Source organism: Notolepis coatsorum, assembly GCF_963971535.1.
Source record: "Notolepis coatsorum genome assembly, chromosome: 15".
NCBI lineage: Eukaryota > Metazoa > Chordata > Actinopteri > Aulopiformes > Paralepididae > Notolepis > Notolepis coatsorum.
In genome coordinates, this window is record NC_140179.1 from 50,391,175 (window position 1) to 50,406,745 (window position 15,571).

The following is a 15,571-nucleotide window of genomic DNA, read 5'->3' on the forward strand; positions in this document are numbered from 1 at the left end:
TTGGCACTCAGTGTTAAAGGGGTTAAACTATGGAATAACTGTGACAAAGAAGTAAAAATGTGTAGTTCGATACATACATTTAACTCTTTCAGTGCCACGCCTGGTTTTCCATTTTACCGCTTGAATGCCACCATCCGCGCCAATGTTAACGTTAATATCGCCTAATCTATGTTTTAAATTATGGCTATGTGTCTAATCTGCCCATCGCATTATCAAAGACTATTTTCCAGACAGTGCTGTGAAGGCAGATTGTTTTTTTATCGCGTCGTTGCCGTTTCAGAGCAGTTAGAAAAGCCCCCGTTTTGATATAAAAAACAGCTCATTCTGGAGCATTCTATGAAAATCGTCTTTTAGTGGAATATTCCACAACGTTGATATTCGTCGGCCTTTTTATGAATCGTTTTCAAATAAACGCTAGATGATCAATATTATACGTGCACGCACGCACATTACGGCCGCGCGCGGATAATCGCCTCGTTGATTTCCTCTCGGAGTTTTACATTGAAACCAAAAGAAGACATTTCACAAAACAGCTTATAACTTCATCAAACTTACTCTGATTATCCTACCACTGATAACATAGAGTCCTTACCTGACATCAGATGGTATCCAACTGGTATATTCCAATTCCTGATCACCATTCGAAAAAATCGATACGTGTATGGATCCAACGCGACACAGTGGATCTCCATGATCCGCGGGGATCTGAGGCTCCAGAATGAACTCTAGTAACCCCGGCTGGATCAGTGAACTGGAAAATGTGGAGTACCGGATTTTTTTCCCCATTCATTTTCATTGAGTCCATTCCAAAATCACTTATGTCATCTGGGAGACGACAGGGGGCGCTTTTTTCCACAGTGATCACCGGCGCAGCTCGGCAATACTCGGGTAGGCTCGGGTGATGCAATAATTTTTCAGATCGCAAAAAAAAAAAAAAAAAATAATAATTCCGAGAAATCTCGTGAGTGGCTAGCAACCACCTATAAAAAAACACGAGAAATCTCGTGAGTGGCACTGAAAGAGTTAAGAAATTATTCAAATATAATGTGATACATAAATATAAAACCTTATTATTATCCTAATTATATTTGATTATAACATAACTGTATTAAATCGTGACAAAAAAAATTATATATATAAAAAAAACTAATAAATAAATACGTTTTGTATATGAAACTTCTGTAACCTTTTTGTTTTTGCTAAATGATGTACTGAATAATGTTTTTTTGTTTGTTTTTTTGTAAATAATGTAATTATAAAGCAACTGCTCTGCTTCAGCCTACAACTTTTTGGTCATTTTCTACTACTGTACATTGCTTTGTAAAAGAAGACCGCAATAAAATCGTGTGTGTGTGTCTTGAGAATGAGAAGTAATTTGTTTTCCCTGTAGGCTGCAGGATATTATGTTTGTATTTCAACATGATATCCTAACTGTGTTTGTGTGTTTTCAGTATGGTAACCCAGACGCTGGTGGTGTGGAGCACATCCCTCTGGGGTGGGACTACTGGGTTGGACTGGTAAGGATAACAATAACACATGTACAGGAACTGTTCACTTTGTTGCTCTCTATCTATCTCTCTTGCTCTCTCTCTCTCTTTCTCTCTCTCTCTCTCCCCCTCTCACCCCCCCCTCTATCTCATTCCCCTCTCTCTCTTTCTCTCTGTCCCTCCCTCCTCTCTCCCACTGCCCCTCTCTCTCCCCCTCTCTGTATGAAAAGCCAGTTTTTTCACAAACTAGGGAGTAATTTCAATCCATTCAAAATGCACTACCGGGTGCGGCCAGGTGGTGCAGTGGGCAAGGCACTCACCACCAATGCTGGAGACGCTGGGTTCGCGTGTTCGATCCCAGCTCTCCACATTGTTTTCAGTTTGGCTGGTCGTCCGTACTAATACAATTGGCAGTATTAGAGGGTGGGAAAGCTGATGGGTGGGTCCTGGGCGTTGTAAACAGAAAAATACTCCTACAGTTCGGTTGGGGCGCCTGCTCAGAGAAGGAAGGATCTGGAGGGAGGTAGTGTGACCTTCCACACGTTACACTCTCCCAGTGAGAATCTGAGCTGCCAGGCTGGCTGCCGGCTGGTTGCGCATGTGTCGGAGGATAGCATGTGATAGTCTCCGGCCTCCCGGACCAACAGTAGGGGGGAGTGCGCAACAACCAGGAAGGGAGCTGGGAATTGGCATAACGACTAACAGTGGGATGGGAGAAAAATCGGAAAAAGAGGAGGGGGAAAAAAAGATAGTAAAAAATAAAAAATGCACTACCACCTGTATAGATTTTTGACACGCTGGATGCAGAAACCGTTTTGTCAGCGATGCTAGTGGAAGTCAATGCAGATCTCCCATGCAACAACTAGACTCTTAAATTGACTGGCGTCATCAGCGTACAACAACATGTTCATCTCACAGCGCCCTGTGACCTGAAACACCGGCACCCACAGGAATAGGAATATTCAGTCCTTTCTCATGACCTCGCCTAAGCAGGACCAGCTAAAAATACAGCGTGAGTGAATGTCTGCTCCTGACCGGGTCTCTTGAGGTCAGGTTATGGAGGTCAGAACATCAGGGTTAGGGGGAAAACGTTGAGTCATTAATATCTCCGCAGAGAACACTATCCTCTATATCAGCCGATGTATAAACACACACTGGAGTTTGACGTTATATACTATATATATACTTTTCATTTTCATATATCTCAGAACCAAAGTGTGATTTTCCTTAAAACCCTTTCAGGTGTTTATGTTTTCTCTGAATTCTGTCCCGGTGTTCCAGAACTTGTACATAGCTTTCAGTGACCAAGTGGCCATTGTTACATCATCATTAGAATGTTCTGTTCTCAAGATTCACATGTGAGATGGGAGACTTGACAGGGTGTAAAGGAACATGGCAACATTATGGCATATGCGCTTACCAGTTGTTAAGATTTAGATTAAAAACCTCTTAACGTGCAACGGCCCGGCCCCGGGCCCTCTTGAGGACGATTTGCCCACCGGCGCCCGACACCACTTTGGCAGCCTCTAGCATATTTTTTATTTGATTATTATATAATTATTTAATATTTTTCTTATTTGTTGTCTGTTGATTGCCGTTTCATGCGGCAAAATCTGTTCAGCGGTTCTCGAGTTACATGCCGATATGTGAGGCGCGCGCCAAAGTCTTTAGCAGACTTTTTATTTTTTCTAATACCACTCCCGACTCCCGAGGCTCTACCTCCATCAATCATTTGGCGATCTCGAAAATGATTGGACAGGGTTGTAACCAATGAGTGTGACTTTCCGATGATACCCCACGTGGGGATGAGTGAACAGGGATATAGGTGAAAAGTCACAAGCGAAAACAGGAAGACATACAGGAAGTAAAAAATGCACCGAATGCATTGGAGTCTGAGAAAATGGAAACCTGCAGACCTTTTTCTTTTTTTCTTTTTTTTACATTTTACCAAAATCACTCCTAATCACTCATTTGTCATTTCTGAATGGATTTTTATGGAATTTGGACATGTACTATACAAGATTTCAGGCTATGGACCCAGTGTGTTTTCCAGCTCATACCAAATTTGTTGGATATACTACTTCTGGATATTGCAACTACTACAGAAAAACATGAGAGTTTTTCTCTCAAGTTCAGACCTATGTTACTCTATTTCATTAGCACTAAAAGTGCTAGTTTGTGTAAGTGAAAGTTTCTTTATTGTATCAGAAACTTCAGAATGTTATCTTTCAAAGGAGACCAGGCTCATGCATGTGCTATAAGTATAAAGTATAGTATTTTGGTTTGCAAAAAAAGTATGCAGTCCTCAAGTTCAAGTAAAAAAATTGCCACTTTTGGGGGCGCCTGTTAAGAGGTTAATTAATGTTACTTATCCTGTATTCCTTCAGGATAGGTCTCTGCGTTGTGGTGTTTGTTAATGAAGAAAATTCACTCTAATGAAATCTCCCCATAATATACGACGCACAGGCTCCCGGAATTCTCTTTATAACAAAATGTTACAAATAGATTTGGTTGCTCTCAGGTCCTCTCTGTGGATCCTCTCTTTCCCCAGCCTAATATTCCATTTGTTATCACCCTTCTCCCACGAGGGCCGGCCTTTGGTTATCTCCCTTTCTAGTGCCTAAAGTTCAGCACAACCTCTGGCCTCCTAGACTCAGTCCCTTTGCGAGGAACCCCACCTGGATACCTATTTAGTCTAGCTAACTTGACACTTGTGGTGTGATTCAGTAGAGAATGTTGACACTATATACATGTCAGAACTTGAAGTAAGAAGAGGGTTATTTCATCTGAACACTCGGCTTAAGGTCCCAAGTTAACTTAGACCTTCATAATTGTCTTAACACTTTCAGTGCCAGCAGGGGGCGCACGATTTAGCGCTTGAGTGCCAGCGCTCTATTCAATGAGAGGGCGAGCACATTTGCGAACGCATAAACTATATCTTAAAGTATGGCTTATTCCACACATATTCCACGCTGTTCTGAGGGACCACAATGACTGCAATCGTCTCGGGTTACATGCCTGATAAGTAAAATGTGGATTCCGGATTTTCTTTTCCCCATGCATTTTCATTCAGTCCAATCCAATGGGTGCATTATCATCCGGGAGACGATAGGGGGCGGTATTTTCCCTGTTCGAGCTCAAAGCCAGTCCCAATGGTAACGTGAGGCTAGATTGATGAAAAATTAATGGAAATCGCTAATAAAAAAATAACGATTAAATAACGAGATAACGAGATTTCTTGTCATTGGCACTCAATGTATGGCATGAACTAACGAGATTTCTCGTGGCTGGCACTCAAAGTGTTAATGGTTTTGTCTTTGAAGAAAATGCTACCCAAATACGTCACACTCTTCTCCAGAGTCAGACAAGAAGATGGATACAGATTTCCTCTCTGTGCATTCAGTAAAAAGACATCCGGCTGCAAGCTAGCCTAGCTTAGCACAAATGAATGGAAGCGGATACGGACCACTAGCCTAGCTGTTGGCCAAAACCTCTGGGAGAAATGCGAGGCCCTGTGGCGAGATTTAAACGCGAGCCCCCCCCCCCCCCCAAAGGTAAAAGAAATTTAAAAAAATTATATAATATTTTTATTTTGTATTTAAAAAAAAATGTTGTGCATACAGTCAACGTATTCTTAAATAATAGTGCTGCCCGAGGCTGGGCATACAGTCAATGTATTCTTAAATAATAGCGCTGCCCGAGGCTTAGTGGCAATGCACCTGTATGCATAAAACACCCCTGGAACCTGATAAACAAGCTTAAAGCCAGGTAAATCTTTCAAGCACGACATGCAGATTTGCAGTTTTGCCTTATTTGAATCGAACTCTATAAGCTTAGTACACACGTCACAAACTGCACGATGCAACACACCGAGTGAGAGAGAGACAGAGAGAGACCGAGAGAGAGAGAGAGAGAGAGAGAGCAAGAGAGAGTGCGAGAGAGAGAGAGCAAGAGAGAGTGAGCGAGAGAGAGAGCAAGAGAGAGTGAGCGAGAGAGAGAGCGAGAGAGAGAGAGAGAGCGAGAGAGAGAGAGAGATCCACGGCGGGAACAGAATAGATTGCATTAAAAATAGAGATGTTCCGATACCATTTTTTCCTTTCCGATCCGATTCCGATACCTAAGCTTTGGGTATCGGCCGATACCGATACTTATCCGATACCAGTGCATACATAAAAAAAAAAAAAAAGTATATAAATTATATATATATATATATATATATATATATATATTTTTACAGATACTGTTTTATATATACTGTTTTTTAGTAATAACTAGAAAGTAATGGTATTTATTCAACAGGTGATTGTATAGATTTGTATTAGTATCATTAATCAATGAGTATGGGGCTGCAGCACTGCAGATATACCCTACTCCAATGATCCACTCGCTTTGCACTCGCTACCCAGTGGCTCTGCAGATATACCCTACTCAGTCTACAAGGCTCCGTTGAAGTAGCAGAGGAACTGTTGTGATTTTTGCACAATAAATATTCAACATTCTCTTTTGAGACTCCGCCTCAGACTCATTTGGCACTAAAAGCTAAACATTGTCGCCGATATGGCTGTCCGCAACATGTCATTAATTGTGTACGCAACGTGCAATTGTGCAATGACGACGTTACCGTGAGCTAGGTTAGCTAGCATCTATGGAAAGACCATAGAAGACTGTAACGTTACTGGTGACATTGTGATTTAACTTGGAATACTCCTTTGCCAACTTGCTGTACTTTGCTTGCAGGTCTGCAGCCATTATTGCAGGATTATGAATAGCCCCAACTTTAGCCAAGGTAACGTCAAAGCTAGCTTTCGGTTAGCTGTTCAATGCTAATAACACCAGCCACCAAGCAAACTCATCAGAGCTCCCCGTCAACAGCGCTCTGTCGGGACGATGTCATTTTAAGAAAGTATCTGCTCTGCTGTTAAAATGACAAATGGCAATTGACACTTTAATTCACGGTCGATTAAGCACACGTTTGTTTTATAATGCTCACTCAGCGAGTAGGGTATATCTACAGAGCCCAACGTCCGCAGTGTTGTTGATAAATTACGTCATATGGTATCGGAGCGCAACATTAGAGGGTACTCGCCGATACCGATACCAGCATTTTAGGCAGTATCGGCGGCATTTCCGATACTGGTATCGGTATCGGAACAACTCTAATTAAAAACTCACCCTAACGCAGAATCAGGTCCAAGAGGAAGGAGACGACCGTGGAGATGACAAAGTTCACCAGTCTCATGATATTGTCCCCCCCGTTGGGATGAACTTGGGAGTCTGTTCCTAGTTTATCTGCCACACGTTAGCACTCGATAACGTAGCTGACGCTAGCTAGGTTAGCTAACGCTAGTTAGCTGTCCCTGCCTTTAGCTAAGCTACTAGCCGACATGGCTAGCCTGACTGAAAGTTCTAACACGCAACAAATTTCATCTTCAGTCCATCTGCCGAACGTCCTCTTCGTCTTGGCATAACCTAATCACTTACCTAATGCTTACGGCATGCAGTGTTATTTCTTATGCTCCGATGCTTCACATTTGGTTTTCAAAAGTAGGATGCTCTTGGCCAAGACATCCACTCGCTCCCGTGGATAGCGCCGAATAGACCCCGTACCTGTACCCCCTCCCCTTGTGGATAGTACCGGTCTTCTTCACATCTCTCTACCGACTACCAGACCGACGCCAACCAGCTCCCCCTAGTGTTAGTCCTTCCACAATGCTTTGCACAAAAGTAAACGGGTCATTGAATGAAACCAATAGTATATCTGCAGAGCCGCAGAGCCCGGAACACTATTCTACAAACGTGTCTAATGTGAAATATATAAGCATGTAAGCAAAACTAGATTTAGGTCTGTGATGGAAAGTGATTGTTAACATTCTATTTATTTATTTTTATTTTTATTTTATTTTTGCGAGGCCCCTCTTCTCGCGAGGCCCTGTGCGGCCGCACTGCTCGCACGCCCCTAGCGGAGGCCCTGCCTGGCCATCCCGCATTCTAAATTTAAGCTCAGGGGTGACCGTGCCTTTGCTGTTGCAGCCCCTGGACTGTGGAACAATACCCCCCTTTTTGTCAGATCTGCCCCCTCTGTTGATTCAGATTCCTTTAAGTCCAGGCTCAATAGTGCCTATGCACTATTGTGTACTGATGCCTATGTGAGCTCTTTCTTACTACCTGCCCTGGTCTGTACAGCACTTTGGTTGTTTTTAAATGTGCTTTATGAATACATTTTACTTGACTTGACTAGGCTAGCTTGCAGCCGGATAGCTTTCTACTGAACGCACAGAGAGGAAATTGGTATCTATCTTCTTGTCAGACGGTAAGTGCATTTCTGATAATGTTGGCGAGTTCCTTTAAAATAAGTAGGCTACCTGAAAACTGATATGGCCGCAGACTGCTTTATCTATACTGTATAAACACAGAGTAGAGTTACAGCCAGTCTGTCTCGTGACCTGTTAGCTTATCGCACCATAAAGTGAGTGAAGTTTGTTATAAGGCATCTTGTCTTGTACATAAAAAAGCCTCTTAAGAGTATGAGCCCTGACCGATAAGAGGTAGAAAAGGGCACTTCAGGAAGCAGGATTACCCAGTTAGGCAGACCAGTGCAGTGTCTGTTGGGAATGCGTGCCCGTTCGGTGCTGATTGCTTGGCCCCCAGAAGTGCTGCTTGCAGTGTTGTGGAGAACCGTGGTATTGCTGCTTGCAGCGTTGTGGAGAACTGTGGTATTGCTGCTTGCAGTCTTGTGGAGAACGGTGGTATTGCTGCTTGCAGCGTTGTGGAGAACTGGTAATGCTGCTTGCAGCGTTGTGGAGAACTATGGTATTGCTGCTTGCAGTGTGGTGGAGAACTGTGGTAGTTCTGCTTGCAGCGTTGTGGAGAACTGGTAGTTCTGCTTGCAGCGTCGTGGAGACCTGGTAGTTCTGCTTGCAGCGTCGTGGAGAACTGTGGTAGTTCTGCTTGCAGCGTCGTGGAGAACTGGTAGTTCTGCTTGCAGCGTCGTGGAGAACTGGTAGTTCTGCTTGCAGCGTCGTGGAGAACTGGTAGTTCTGCTTGCAGCGTCGTGGAGAACTGGTAGTTCTGCTTGCAGCGTCGTGGAGACCTGGTAGTTCTGCTTGCAGCGTCGTGGAGAACTGGTAGTTCTGCTTGCAGCGTCGTGGAGAACTGGTAGTTCTGCTTGCAGCGTCGTGGAGAACTGGTAGTTCTGCTTGCAGTGTTGTGGAGAACTGTGGTATTGCTGCTTGCAGCGTTGTGGAGAACTGTGGTATTGCTGCTTGCAGTGTTGTGGAGAACTGTCGTAGTTCTGCTTGCAGCGTTGTGGAGAACTGTGGTAGTTCTGCTTGCAGCGTCGTGGAGAACTGTGGTAGTTCTGCTTGCAGCGTTGTGGAGAACTGTGGTATTGCTGCTTGAAGTGTTAACACTTTGGATGCCGCGCCTCCCCGTCTCAAAACGTGGTGACATACAGATAGACAGTACTGCTACATCTATACATTTATGACATACCAGATTTGCAAATACAGTACTGTTTGTGATACAAAAAGAGTCCAGAAAAGAGAGTATAATACATTTGACGTAAAAACTGTACATTGGGGGAGGTTGGTTAGGTGGGGTGGGCTGTACATTGGAGGTAGTTGGGTGGGTGGGGTGGGGTGGGGGGAGGCGGGTTGGGTAGGAGGGGTGGGGGGGGTAGGGGGCTGTACATTGGGGGGTGGGGTAGGAGGGGTGGGTGGGGGACACTGTACAACTGTACAAGCAAAATTGTACATTGGAATATTGACGACCATACTTGGTCATTTACTGTACATTGGAGGGGGTTGGGTTAGGACATTTACAGGGGCCAGTTTCTAATTGCAGTCCCCCGTAGGTGTTCTTTGAGAGTGGTTTTGAATGTGGGTAGTGATTCATATTCCTTTACACTACAGCTTTGGGTAGGGCGTTCCACATTGATGTGGCATAATTGCTAAACGTGTTTAGTCCCTTGTTTGAGCCGAATCTGGGTTTAACATGATTTGTGGAGCTCCCTCTGGTGTTGTGATCGTGGTATTCACTGACCTTTGGGAAGTATTTTGACATGTACATGGGTACCTTAGTCGTATAGTGTATCTTGTAGACCAGGCCCATTGCACGTTGCTGTACTCTGTCGTCTACTCTAAGCAGACGACAAAGTGGGCAGGGGTGAGGTGGGTTCTAGGAGTAAGGTCAAGCAGTAGTCTGACCAGTTTGTTTTGAGATGTTTGTAATTTTGTTTTTAGCGCCTTTGAGGTGCTTTGGTACCATGAGGTGCAAGCATAGTCGTAGTACCCTTGAATGAGTGCTCCTGCCAGAGTCTTCAGGGTATTCTTGTTTACCAGAGAGGTCACACAGATACCGCTTTGCTTGGCGTGCCAAAAGGGGTAACTCCCCTGCATGCACCATCCACCAGGCCAGGGTTTCTTTGGAGAGTGGAACAGGTTTTACTTCCCTGTATCTTCTCACTTCTTCCTTTGCCTTGTCAGCCAGAGAGTTATGTGGTTCTGTGGCTTTTGTGGTGTAGGCTGCTCCAAGGAGAGACATCAGTGCAGAAGATTCCTTTGGCCTCTTTGATGGAGATGGGGCATCATCCACTTCAACAGGAGGACCAAGGGCTTCCTTCTACACAGGCTCCTCATCCTCAGCTCCATCACCATCAGATTCTTGCTGTTGGAAAGATGAAAATATTCAGGAATAAACTTAATTGGAAAATCAATGTATATTAAATACTAAATCTCATACAGATTATGAGAATTTTTTTTTACGATGCATGGAATATTGTTGAGGCACACTAGTTACAACTATATTTCAAACAGGCACTCCATGTCAAAAAGGTTGCTGACCCCTGCTATAGAACAACAACAGGATATATGAGGTAGGACATGTATTCAGCGTGTAGACTATAGAGCAACAACAGGTTATATGAGGTAGGACATTTATTCAGCTTGTAGACTATAGAACAACAACAGGTTATATGAGGTAGGACATGTATTCAGCGTGTAGACTAGAGCAACAACAGGTTATATGAGGTAGGACATGTATTCAGCTTGTAGACTATAGAACAACAATAGGTTATATGAGGTAGGACATGTATTCAGCGTGTAGACTAGAGCAACAACAGGTTATATGAGGTAGGACATGTATTCAGCTTGTAGACTATAGAACAACAACAGGTTATATGAGGTAGGACATGTATTCAGCTTGTAGACTATAGAACAACAATAGGTTATATGAGGTAGGACATGTATTCAGCCTGTAGACTATAGAACAACAACAGGTAGAGCCATATGAAATCCGTTTTATTTTTTTCCAAATTCCATTTTATTCTTTTCCAAATTCAGTTTTTTCCGTTTTAATATTTCAGAATTCTGTATTTTGCTTTGTACGCTCATTTTACCATCAGAAATAGTGTCTAATAAGTGGGAATGAATAAATGTCCACAATTTAATAAGATATAACAGTCCATTTAATAGGGCTGTCTTAAATACTTCAAAGCTTCGTTCGATGGGCATGGGATTCGAATATGAAAATAAAATTTGATTATTAAAAAATATAAATGATATATATATATTTTTTTGCTAAATCAACTCTGCCTCTCTTTGTTAATTACAACAAGCAATGCTGTTTGTTATTTAAGATGAGGTCGGACTCGGCACTGACAGATTTGTGTTCATTGTGCTGCTTTTATAAAGCCTCAAATGACGGCTTACAATATTTCATGAAAGCAAAGTGTTTTGTTTGTCTAAGATTTAAAAAGGTTTAAACTTTACAGCACTGACAAAGTTGAACAAAGTGCTGTACAAGTCCCACAACATAAAAAAAAAAAAAAAAAAAAAGTTTTTTTTAATTTACAGTTGATTCCATTTTTATTGCTCAATTCCGCGATTCCGTCCACGATTCCGTGATCGTGGATTTCATATGGCTCTACAACAGGTTATATGAGGTAGGACATGTATTCAGCGTGTAGACTATAGAGCAACAACAGGTTATATGAGGTAGGACATGTATTCAGCTTGTAGACTATAGAACAGGGGTGCGGCTCTTTGCCCGCCAATGTGTGGCTCCTCCCTCCATTAAAAAAGAAATTATATTTTGTATTTATTTTTTTTGTAATTCATTCCATAAGCAATGGAATAAATATTTACAGATTTTATTTTTATTTTTTTTATGGTTCATTTGCATGTTCTTGGTATCTGATTCTAGGGACATCTATGGATCTCAGGGAATGTATTCCCAGTGTCAGAAATATTGTGTATGTTACTAGGCTTGAGTAAATTGTAATGAACCAAAGGAGAATATCAATTAAATTATATATGTATATTTTTTGTATCTTTGACTGTGAATAACACCATGCTAAAATTTACCAGACCTGAAAAATCTAAGCAAATCAATAAAGGGAAGATGATGGCCCCATAATTACTCACGCGATCCGGATATGGCGTGAATCACAAAAAAAAAATCCTAACCCACATAAATGGCACAATCATACTCCCTTATTCAATAACAATGCACTCTTAATTGAAAAACGACCTATAAGATTCCCTATATGGGAAGAGCAAGGCATACACTCATTAGGGGATGTTTTTAACAAACAGGGTTTTTGTAGTGATAAAGAAATACGCAAAAATTTTTATCTCACCAAGTCCACATGGCTTTTTTACAAACAGTTACAGCTATGTTTGAAGTCTCACGGTGTTCCATTAGACATACCAATTGAACACCACAGATACCACAAATTCTTCTACGAAAGAGAGACATCGAGAGGTTTTGTTTCAGAATTTTATCATCAATTACTAACGTCCTCGTATGAAACCCTCCAACTAGACTCTGTCTGGAGGAGGGATATACCAGACCTGGAAAATGACTTTGATTGGCAAGGAGCCTGGGCAAATGTCCGACTTACATCAAGGAACCCGGATCATCAACAAATCAATCTTAACTATATTCACAGGACATACTCGACTCCTATAAGACTGTGCAGAATGGGGCTTAAACAAGACTCCAAATGCTCCCAATGTACAAATGGGGACGAAGGGACATTTATGCACATGTATTGGGACTGCCCACCAGTTAAGGCATTCTGGAAAGATGTGACCCAACAATTATCAAAACTCGTATCTTGGAATATACCTGTACACCCCTCGGTATTACTATTGAATGATGTTTTTGAGTTTGCAGTGAATCCACAGCTAAAGAGACTGGTTTTATCGGGTATCACAGTAGCTAAAAAGCTGATCGCATCACGCTGGTTTCAACCGGAAAAAATGTGCCGGAAAGTTTGGTTTCTTACATATCTCGATGTGATTTATCAAGAAATATCTACAGCAAGAATTCTGGGTCTCAATGAATCCAAAATGTCAATGTGGTTAGAAGTGGTGGAGAGAATAAAAGCTAGCTTATAATGGTAGTGTCTGGTTAGGTGCGAGGGATAGTGGAGGTACTTCCCAAGGTGGGGTCCGGGAGGGGGGGGTTCGAGCTGGAGCATATGTGTGTAGGTTTTTAGATAACAGGTATTAGGGGTATATCTTATATAAGACAATTAACTAAAATGTGATCTCATTGGATGAGCTCTGACAATTAATGCTTGTATATCTTATCGTGTGTTGTCATGTTTGTTTATGTGTTTGTTTAAAAAATAATAAAAAAATAAAATACAAAAAAATAAAAATAAAGGGAAGATGATTAAACAGAAGGTTTTGTAGATACAGTACTGAATTCTGCCATCCGGACACATGTAATTTGAAATATGATTATAGAATATCAGGCCTATAAATGACCTTATTATGGCCAAGTCGCACATCTATGGATCGGGCCAAATCTCCCCTTTCCAATGGCAGAATTCAATCTGGATTTAGTATCACCAGGCGTGATTCACAAGTACAGTTACTTTTTTATAATGTACATTTCTCCAAAATGTTTCATCAGAATGCAACACCGTTTTTTGCTAGACGTTCACAGAAAGGTAGAGAAACTAACTGTGTTCTGTATTATGGCAATAATGTTCAGGTTTGTGGGAGATAACCCCGAAAAATAAGAGAAATACAAAAGTTAATCCAGAAGTCAGATGATTGACAGGGGCTGGCGTGAGCTGGGTAGGGTAGTTTTTCGAAAGTCCATCAAAAGCCCTCAGTCTCTTCCTTCAAAAGACTACACTCACTTTTGGCTGCACCACTTCCTCCCGTCAATATGCGCCGGTTTCCGACTCAATGCCCTGAGATTTCTATAATCATATATTTCACTAATAACAGTTTACCGGTACAATTGGTAAACAAACGTAATGCTGAAAATATACACTTTGACTGCTGTTTTGACAGGGTTAGGGTCTTTACTCTTGGCTACATTTGAAAAGAAAACGCAACATTAATTCATACATTCTGTAGAGATGGATTTATGGCCTGATGTAATTTGCGGTCCAGTACCGGACCGCTCAGGCTTAAGAGGTTAACCCTGTGAGGCCCAAATAAAAAAGACATTAGCAACATCAGAGGCCAGAGTGGGACCTATAAACACATGAAGGGTGCCGTGACTGAAAAAAAGGTTGAGAAACGCTGGTATATATGGTGTGGCTCTTTGTGGTACCACAGTAATTTTTGTGGCCCTTAGTCTCAGACTGGTTGGCCACCCCTGCGTATAGAACAACAACAGGTTATGAGGTAGGACATGTATTCAGCTTGTAGAACAACAATACAACAAAAACAACATTTATTTGTATTATCTTTGTTACAACACTAGTTATGCCTGTTTGACCCATTACAATACTTGACAGGGACTGCTTGTTTTTTAGCGTTGTAATTATTAGTACATGCAGTAGTATATTGCAAGTAGCATAGTCGTATTGTGTCTCATGTGTGTATTTCTCTGTATTTTACAGGAGAGAAACTCAAAATACTACAACTACACCCTGTCTGTGAATGGGAAGGCCCAGAAACACGGAGCAAACTATAGCCAAGACTACCTGACTGACATCCTGGTGAGACATCTGGTCCAAACAACTACTTAATAAGAGCTGTCCTGCACTAAAGATGTCCTGGTGAGACATCTGGTCCAAACAACTACCTAATAAGAGCTGTCCTGCACTAAAGATGTCCTGGTGAGACATCTGGTCCAAACAACTACTTAATAAGAGCTGTCCTGCACTAAAGATGTCCTGGTGAGACATCTGGTCCAAACAACTACTTAATAAGAGCTGCCCTGCACTAAAGATGTCCTGGTGAGACATCTGGTCCAAACAACTACTTATTCAGCTAAGGAATTCTTAGTAAAGTAGTAGTCATAGGATTTGTCTATGACTAATGGATTAGTTAATTGAATCAACAAATCTGTAAAATGTTTGTTCCCCACATGCAGTCAGGGCAGAAGGACCTCTTTAGTTCTTACCAGACCAAGACCAAACCGACCAACAACGATCAAACCGACCAATTAATGTACTATGAGGGGGTAGGTGTTGTTAAAGGTGCTAGTATAGATGATGTCCAGCGACTAGATGTCGCACTAGAACACCAGCATGTCATTTATTTCTTTATCCAATCGGGTGCATTCCACATGGAGAAATGGGAAGTAGAGAGGATACATGCATACAACATGTAAACAACAACATACATTTTGTATCCACAATCTATTTTTATGATATTCATGAATTCATTCATTAATCAAAAAAAATTTGGGGGGGGGGTAATACTTTTATTCCGCACCTTTCTAAAAGCTACAGTATGTGGATGTATTATAATAAAAAAAAAAAGCTTTTTAAAGATTACATAATAATAATAATATAGATAATAATTATCTATAGCACCTTTAAAGGTACTATAGACAGAATTCAGCCACAACATGTCGCACTACAACTATGCCCTACAAAACATCCTACAAAATGTCCTACAAAATGTTCTACAAAACATGTACTGTATGAGTACATAAATGTCCACAATTTGCTCTCACTTCCCTCCTCTCTCTCTCTCATTCCCTCCTTCCTCTCTCTTTCTCCCTCCGTCTCTCGTTCTCTCCCTCTCTCCTCTCTCTCTCTCTCCCTCCCTATCTTGCATCCCTCCCCTCTCTCTCTCCGTCCCCCTCTCTCTCCGTCCCCCTCTCTC

The 15,571-nt window shown here is 41.8% G+C and overlaps 1 protein-coding gene across 1 annotated transcript in view; it reads left to right on the forward strand.

Moving 5' to 3' along the window:
- The window catches only part of gnsa (glucosamine (N-acetyl)-6-sulfatase a), a 47,266-nt gene that overhangs the window by 7,742 nt on the left and 23,953 nt on the right, over positions 1 to 15,571 (forward strand). Inside the window, exons 4-5 of the mRNA XM_084330349.1 lie at positions 1,452 to 1,517; positions 14,356 to 14,454. Of these exons, the coding sequence (XP_084186475.1) occupies positions 1,452 to 1,517; positions 14,356 to 14,454 (165 nt within the window). The remainder of the gene's footprint in view (positions 1 to 1,451; positions 1,518 to 14,355; positions 14,455 to 15,571) is intronic.